The 8,719-nt window shown below is 46.5% G+C and overlaps 1 protein-coding gene across 1 annotated transcript; it reads right to left on the bottom strand.

Annotated features, from left to right (window-relative positions):
• Positions 1 to 455: 455 nt before the first annotated feature.
• Positions 456 to 6,944, bottom strand: C1qtnf2 (C1q and TNF related 2). Its single transcript, XM_051167511.1, has 2 exons — positions 6,670 to 6,944; positions 456 to 1,197 (listed from the first exon to the last, which is right to left on the bottom strand). The coding sequence occupies exons 1-2, from the start codon at positions 6,911 to 6,913 to the stop codon at positions 584 to 586; spliced, it is 858 nt and encodes a 285-aa protein (XP_051023468.1). The 5' UTR covers positions 6,914 to 6,944; the 3' UTR covers positions 456 to 583.
• Positions 6,945 to 8,719: the final 1,775 nt, after the last annotated feature.

The following is an 8,719-nucleotide window of genomic DNA, read 5'->3' as shown; positions in this document are numbered from 1 at the left end:
TGCAGGAGGGAGGAGAAAGGACGGATTCCAGAGAAGATATTAACTGCGAGTCTTGGGGTCTTTGGATGGGTGGAAGAGAAATTGATAGCAGGGTAGTAGATTAGATTTTATGCTCAGTTCTGTACTTAGCTTTTGATTAAATCATAGTCTTTATGTGTGGTTATTTGGGGGAAATGGTAGATTAAGGAGTAACTAAACTTTATTGATAATATGGATGATATTAATTATTAATATTCATCAACATGTTTCCTTGTGGCAGAATAATTATATTATTTCCTGTTTGTGAATTGTATTTCCCACGAGGATACACACTTGGTCTTGCCACTGGTGTATGTAACTCCCAGAGTACAGGCCAGTGCCTGCTACTCAACAGATACTAAGATAATTAGTGACTGGGCAGATAAAGATGAATCAAAAGCTTGGATTTAATGATTTATTTATTTATTTTTAAGTAGCAATAGAGGAGGCTTGCCTGGGAATAAAAGCTCCTGAGACTGCCAGCCCCCAGCCGAATGCCAGGGGTCATTGTCCACCAGCACCCGCCCAGAATCTCAGTCCCTGCCTGGAGGCAACTGCAGCTTGTCTATACCTCATTGGGGTCTCCTTGGTCAGCGTAGATGAGGAAACCCGTGAAGAGGCTGTCAGTCCAGTAAGGGTCGTAGAAGAGTCCGTTCTGCTCTGAGTAGAAGATCTGAAGCCAGACTTCGTCACCCTCTTTGAGAGCCAGGATGGTGGAGCCCGAGGCCACGTCATGGTTGCCGGTGTTGGCATCAAAAGTCCGAATGCGGTACTGGCCGTTGTGCACCAGGCCGATGGCCAGGTGTTTGTTGGCCAGCGTAATGTCGTAGGTGAAGTAGTAGATCCCCGGCACGCTGCAGATGAACTTGCCGCTGGAGGCATTGTAGTGGCCACCCTCATTCATCAGAATCTTGTCAAACTTGATGGGCAGTCGCTCCCGCGGGTAGCTCTTGGTCACCGCCACGGAAAAGGCTGACTTGGCACGGCTACTGCCGCAGTTGCAGGGCCCTGGGAGGCCAGGTTCCCCTTTCTTGCCCTTAGGTCCCTTCTTGCCCGGTGTCCCATGCTTGCCGGGGGGACCGCTAACGCCCTTGGGTCCTCGAGGGCCAGCTCGCCCAATGGCCCCAGCTTTGCCCTTTGGTCCTTGTTTCCCACGGTTGCCTGTCCGGCCAGGTAGACCTGAAAGACAAGAGTAGCTGGTTTTATAAGAGACTCCTGCAGAGCCCAAGGCTGCAGAGAATGAGATGGCTGTGGGGCACACAGGAGGGGACAAAGGCTGATGGCCGAGGGATACTTCTCTTGGCTGGTTTGGGGAAAACCAGGGTTGTGATGCCTTCCAGAAACACTGGAAGTCAGGGTAGAAGAATAGTTCACTGGGCTGGGGATATGGCTCAGTTGGTAGAGGGACTGCTTAGTTATTAATGCTCCAACACTGCATAAAACTGGATATGGCGATGCAATCCTGTGTGGGAGTATCAGAGGTTCAAAATCACCTTGGCTACATAGCGAATTTGAGGCCAGTCTGGGCTAAGTGAGACTGTCTCAGGAAAACAAAAAGAAGGTGGATTTACAGGCTGCATAAAGAAATCCATGAAATCCACTGAGGGGGAAGCAGCAGCAGGTGGCAGAAACATCCAGGTGACAGGAAAACAACAACTCTACTGATCCCTGTGTTTTCTGAACGCAGCGGACAGTACCTGGCAAACACCATCTAAATTTACAACATCAGTTGATAAATCCTGCAAAGCATCCTTAGATGTTTGCTCTCAGAACACTGCTTGTTTTTTTTTTTTTTTAATACTGATATTTCATAAAATATACATTTCCCTACACATAGCATTTTTGTGCTAATGATTACATAGGAAACATTTGTATTTGTGATCATTTAACACAACAGTCTTGTGGCCCTTCCCACCATGTAAATGGTCATTTTGGACTACCCAACCCATATCATGTAAGCCTGTCTAAAAGACCCCGTTTGTAATTGTTGCAGGCAACCATGCTGGAAGGAGTCAGGGTTCTGAAGAATGCTTTGACATCAGACATGGAGATGCAGAATTTTGGTCCAGTGTTCCCTCACTATCCTCCCTTTTGGAACAGTAATGTATACCCTGTGTGTCCCTGTACATTGGAAGAATGTGGGCCGCTTTGTGATTTTGATTTCACAGGGGTTACAATGAAGAGACGGCCTTGAGTCTCACAAGAGACTTGGGACTTCCAAGCAGTCTTAAGACTGGTAGACTATGGGGACTTTTGAAGTTGGACCAAATGCATTTTTGCATGATGATACAGCTACAAGCCTATGGGGGCCAGAGAGTGGAATGTGGTGGTTTGAATAAGAATGGCCCCCATAGACTCTTGTATTTTCATATTTAGTCTCCGGAAGGATTAGGAAGCGTGGCCTTGTTGGAGGAGGCGTGGCCTTGTTGGAGGAGGTGTGTCATTAGGGATGGGCTTTGAGGTTTCAACAGCCCATTCCAGACACAGTCTCTCTCTGTCTCTGTCTCCCTCTCTGTCTCTGTCTCTGTCTCCCTCTCTGTCTCTGTCTCTGTCTCTCCCTGTCTTCACTTGTAGACCAGGATACAGAGCTCTCAGATAATCCTCCCTACCTGCCTGCCACCATGCTCTCTGCCATGCTGATAATGGACTAAACCTCTAACACTGCAAGCAAGGCCCCGGTTAAATGTTTTCTTTTCTTGCCTTGGTGCCTTAGTTAGGGTTTCTATTGCTGTGACAACACCATGATAAAGGTAACTCGGGGAGGAAAAAGTTTGTTTGGCTTACATCTCCAAAGTGCTGTTCATTGTGAAGGAAGTCAGGGCAGGAACCTGGAGGCAGGAGCTGAGGCAGAAGCCATGGAGGGGTGCTGCTTACTGGCTTGCTCCCTGAGGCTTGCTGAGCCTGCTTTCTGATAGACCCCAGGACCTCCAGCCCAGGGATGGCATCATCCACAATGGATTTGGCCCTCCACCATAAATCACTTATCAAGAAAATGATCTAAAGGCTTGCCTGCAGCCTGATCTTATGGAGGCATTTTGTTATTTGAGTTTCCCTCCTCTTAGATGACTTTAGCTTGTGTTATGTAGACATAAAACCATCCAGCATATTTGGTCATGGTGTCTCCTCACATCTATAGAACAGTGACTAAGAGTAATAAATGCTCATACTATTGGTTCTGTTCCCCTAGAGCGTCTTAACACACAGTGTATTTTTAGCCTTGAGTTTAATGTCATCTATTTAAACATTTACTACTTTAAATAACAGGAAAATGATTTTAAAATAGCATTTTTAATTGAAAATCCAATTTTCAGGAGCCATTTTCTTTCTTCTTTCTTTCTTTCTTTCTTTCTTTTCTGAGACAGGGTTTCTCTGTGTAGACTTACTTGGCTGTCCTGAACTCGCCTACCTCTGCCTCCCGAGTGTTGGGATTAAAGGCATGTGCCACCATGCTCAGCTTTCAGGAGCCATTTTCAAACAATTTTATTTTATGTTTATGAGTGGTTTTTCTGTATGTATGCCTGCGTATCACCTGTATGCCTGTTGGCCATGTGGTCCCTAAGGCTAGAAAAGAGCACTGAATCTCCTGGAACTAGAGGTACAGATAGTTGCTGGGAATTAAACCCAAATCCTCTGGAAGAGCAACCAGTGTTCTTTTTTTTTTTTTTTTTTTTTAATATTTATTTATTATGTACACAGTGCTCTGCCTACATGTACACCTGCAGGCCAGAAGAGGGCATCAGATCACATTACAGATGATTGTGAGCCACCATGTGGTTGCTGGGAATTGAACTCTGGAAGAGCAGCTAGTGCTCTTAACCTCTGAGCCATCTCTCCAGCCCGTAACCAGTGTTCTTAAGCACGGAGACATGTCTTTAGCCAGGAGCCATTTTTAAAGTGTAGAAGCAGTACACAGACACAATGTCCTGGTGACAAGGCACAAATATATGTGGAGTCCTCCTTAATGACTCTTTGTTTTTCTCTCACATTTTCATCACATCAATCAGGTGTACATGCTGTCCTGACTTTTCCCTAGGTATCAAAAACCACAAGGTGCATTTACTTATATAATTAACATACAAAGGTATTTACTTACACAATTGATTAATAAAATGAGGGTGGGATATTTAGGTCAATGGTAGAGCACATGCTGAGCACCAAAGGGGATAAATGACAAAAAATGGAGGAAAACAGAACTAGGCAAGTCCTTAATAAAGATGGAATTCAAGGACTGTAGAGATGGTTTAGCCATCAAGAGCACTTGCAGAGGACCAGAGTTCAGTACCTAGTACCTACACTGGCCAACTTAACGACTTCCTGTACCTCCAGTACCACATGATGTAGCGTTAAGGTTATTGTGTAATTCCAATGCTGATTTTGTAGTGCCCCCCCTCATCTGAATTTCAGTCCTTATTCTGAGACTCTCCTGTCTCAATGTTGTATAAACTCTTCTCCCCAGCTGTCCCAATGATATGCCAATAAAGCAGCTTATAGCCAGTCGCCGAGCAGGGAAGAGAATAGGGCTGGACTTCCTGCCAGGGGAGGAGTAGCTGGAAGAGGAAGTAGAGGATTCAGCCACGGGCAAAGGTGCAGGAGAGATGAAGAAGATTCAGCTGGAGCAACGAAAGAATTAAAAAGCAACTGACTTAGGCTTTTGGCAAAGATGGAGTCAGGGTAGCATAGAGGGTTAAGAACACACTTAAATTGCTCAAGGTTGTGTTGTAAAGCCTTATAGACAAATATAAAAGAGTCTCAATTACTTGCACGATAGCCAGGTTAAGAAATAAACTAAGAGAAACACTGTTTTATATAAAAACAAACAAAAAACTGTAACAAAGTGCTTCAGTGTCCTTATCTGGCCTCCTTGAGGACTAACATGCATATGAACACACACACGGGGAGAGAGAGAGAGAGAGAGAGAGAGAGAGAGAGAGAGAGAGAGAGAGAGAGAGAAATAATGAAATTTAAAAACCTGAAGATGAGCGAAAGCTAGAAGGGGCTGAGGGAAAGGGAAGAGTGAAGCGACCACTTTGGCTCAGCATTCTTTCCCAGCAACATGGTCAGAGAAGCGTGGCAGGGATGCCCACCCCTGCCTGTGAGACCTTTCTAGAGATGGGTTTATGTTTGTTGGTTGGGGGTGTGGCTAGATGTTATCCCGCTTTGGTCCCAAGATGACTCGGATATGGTTGGCTTACACAAATCTGGCTGGTCCATTTCTACCTCTCAGCACTGCCTTCTTTAGCCGTCACTTGGCCTCTGTCAAGAGAGCCAACTCAAAGAATCCCAGACCTGCTCCCTCCTTGCTCCTGATGAAGGAGAGAGGTTGCTTTCTACAGAATCCAAGGAAAATCTTCAGGAAGGCTTGGGCAGGCTCTGCTTAACCTGAATACGTCATTGGGTCAAAGAATGTGGGGGTAGTGACAACCAGTGACTGGCCCCCCTGGAGGACCTTCTTGGATCCAAGCATTTCCATTATTGTCAGAGCCCTGCTAGTGAGAAGTGCATTTGGAAGAGTTGGTTTTGTGTGATAGGAAAGACCATGGGTTTGGAGTCTTAGTTCAGCAAATCAGGTTAGGGGTGAATAACACTGTAATGCTGGCATCAAGGCTAGCATTTCCCACAGTTTGTCCTCACATACTCAGGTAAGATATTGTGATACGCTGTTGGTATCATGGTTGTAGATAGGAGGACGCCGAGGTTAGGGAAGGTGAAGACACTTGTCAAAATTAATATCCAAGGTTGTTCTTAGAGTTTAAGTTCTTGCAGCTATGCTGCTCATCTTAACCCTGTCACCTTGGCTCCTAATCTCTTCACTTGAAACTTGCAATAATAAGGGCATTGATGAGCCAATGAATGACTTACTCAAAATGCCTTGTCAGTATTAAAACGCTACGTGAGTAAAAGCTATCCTGGGGTTGGCAGCGTGGAGAATGTATGTAACCTGCACAAGGTCCTAGGTTTAGCCCCTGGTACGAAGAACAGAAAACTACTATAATTTCCCTGTTTCAGATGTACATTTTGTGGATGCTGTTATTATAAAGAGCAAGGGTGAAAGGTTATAGATAGAAGGAATGCCAAGGTGGAAAGAACCTAAAGACAGTATCCAAGTTCCTACTTGGAAAACAACCTTTCCCCATTCTTGGTGGGTCCCTGTGGGATGGTCGACTGCAATCAGCAACTGCTACCGCTAACCACTCAGAAACATTCAAGGGTGGCACATGCTCCAACCTTGGCAAATGGTGGTACTACGTCTCCCTGAAAAAAATGGGTATGTGTGAAGCTGTAGGAATGGAGACCCGAATGCTTCAGCTGCCATTTCAGAACATGCAGCTTTTAGGGGGATGAAACCAACACACAGGGAGAAGCAGAGCCCCGACAAAAAGAAATAAACCCCTGGGACAAGCCATTTCCAAAGCGCAGCTCTTGGTCTTCAGTCTCATGAGATAAGTAATCTCAGTTGCGCCTATTAACAGAGTTGATGTCACTTGCAAACCAAGTGCTTTGAATAGCAGCTCACAGCCTTACCTCAACTTACCCCTTAACCATTCAAATGCTTAGCAGAGGCAGGAACATAGGACAGAAGGGGTGATGGGTGCTAGTTTTCGGAATTCTGAAGCATCTTCCATGACAAGAGGGCAGGTGTAGGTCTCTTACCTTCTTCCCCATTGTCCCCCCGGTCTCCATCCTGGCCATCTTGGCCATCTTTGCCAGGAAAACCCATTCTTCCCACCATTCCTGAAGATCCTGGTGCTCCTGGGGGGCCAGGTGGGCCTTGGGGACCAGGCAGGCTGCAGACTAGTTGAGGGCCACCCTTCTGGAAGTCTCTGCGAGCAAAGGCTCCAAGCATCGGGTCAGCAGCACATGGAAGGGCACAGGCCAAGAACACCCAGGAGATCATGGTGGTCACCTGGGGGTGACAAAAGAGCTGTGGCAGGTGAGAGTGGACATGGTGCTGACATACTACTGGTCAGTCCAAAGGCATCAGAGGGAGGAGGCGGCACAGATGTAGCTGCATTTCTGTCTCGTTTTCTTTTTTCTTTCTTTCTTCTTCTTCTTCTTCTTTTTTTTTAAAAGATTTATTTATTATGTATACAGTGCTTTATTTGCATGTACAAGCTGCAAGTTGTGAGCCACCATGTGGTTTCTGGGAATTGAAATCAGGACCTCTGGAAGAGCAGTCAGTGCTCTTAACCTCTGAGCCATCTCTCCAGCCTCCTTCAGTCTGGTTTTCATTCCTTTATCACAGACATCCATCTGACCAGTGGTTCTCAACCTACGGGATGCGACCCCTTTAGGACTTGAATGACCCTTTCATGGAGGTCACGTAAGACCATCGGAAAACACAAGTACTTAGGTTATGATTCATAATAGTAGCAAAATTACAGTTATGAAGTAGAAGTGAGGATAATTGTATGGTTGGAGGGTCACCAGAATACGAGGAATAGTAGTAAAGGGTCACAGCATGAGGAAAGTTGAGAACCGCTGATGAAGACAGTGCCGCCATATCTTAAGGGCATACTTGGATAGCTGGATCCTATGCTCAGATACATTTTGCAGGGTTCTTGAGAGCAAGCCACTCACCATTAGGCTGTCATTGACCCAAGTGGCTGAAATGCGGGACAAATTTACACCCCAACCCCCACAGGACTACTCACTGATGAGTGAGAGGAACTGTGGATGAGAGAAATCACCAGTGGCATCAGTCAGATATGCAAATTAAAAGTTACCAGAGTGGGCACACTTTGATTGTAGGCAGTGATTTGCAGCTAGGCTACTTCCTCACAGGGACTTGGGGTTGCAAGTGTGAGGCTCTGAAGAGTCCGTGACTGAGGGTGGCTGCCTCGGTGCTGGAAGATCATGGAAAGAACTCTTCTCTAAATGCTTCTGGTGCCCAGGCCCAATCTCAGGGCTCAGAGCTGTCAAGACACACTCCATCTCACAATACGACAGTCTCACATAATAGACACAAGTGGGGGGGGGGGGGAAGAGGCTCAGAAATGCTAGGTGATGGGACTGGCTGAGGCATGTAACAAGCAGGTGGTAGGCTGACACTTGATCCAGCCCACACAGCTCCAAAGATTGCCCCTTCCTGCTCTAGCCTGGACTGTCCTTAAGGCTGGTGGCAGCAATAGGATAAGCCCACTAAGTGCCAGTGTGGGGCACACTGGGAGATCCTCTCTTCCCCCACCCACACGGTGCAGATACACAACCTGGTGCTTAGACCAGAGGTCAGGGTCTTGCTTAAGGGCCTGTTGACAAACTATCTCTGGTGCATGGTCATCAACAGGCTATCTCCCCAGGAGGAAGCTAGGAGGGAGAACAAACATGGCGGCCATGACTTCCTGCCCTAGGGATGGCTTTTAGTGGTACCTTGCTTTGTGACCTTAGGCTTGACTCCCAGTTTTCCTACCCGAACCGCAAAGGGCTAGAAGAGAAGAGTAGTTTTCAATCTGAGAGTCTGTCACTCAGATTGGGGCTTGGGGGGATTGTTAACATGCAGATGGATGAGCCTCAACCCCTAAATTTATGCATGTGTAGCTCGGGTGGGGTGGGTAAGTCATGGTGAATCTCTAAGGGTGGCTGGGCTGATGGTCATCTGAGTCTCAGTTTGATACCCATCCAGTTCCAGCACTGAGCCTTTCCATCTCTGGTCTTCCTTCTTGTTATGGACTTGAGGAGTGGCTGGCTTCCTGGCTCTCACACA

The sequence above is a fragment of the Acomys russatus genome, chromosome 25 (genome assembly GCF_903995435.1).
Source record: "Acomys russatus chromosome 25, mAcoRus1.1, whole genome shotgun sequence".
Taxonomy (NCBI): domain Eukaryota; kingdom Metazoa; phylum Chordata; class Mammalia; order Rodentia; family Muridae; genus Acomys; species Acomys russatus.
Note: the sequence above shows the minus strand (reverse complement) of the source record. Positions and strands in the feature narration are given on the sequence as shown.

Excerpts from the sequence above, each read along its gene's own strand:
- C1qtnf2 (XM_051167511.1), bottom strand. The coding sequence starts at position 6,913 with ATGATCTCCTGGGTGTTCTTGGCCTGTGCCCTTCCATGTGCTGCTGAC. Across the intron at positions 1,198-6,669 it reads GGGGGACAATGGGGAAGAAG|GTCTACCTGGCCGGACAGGC; the intron begins GTAAGAGACCTA and ends CTTGTCTTTCAG.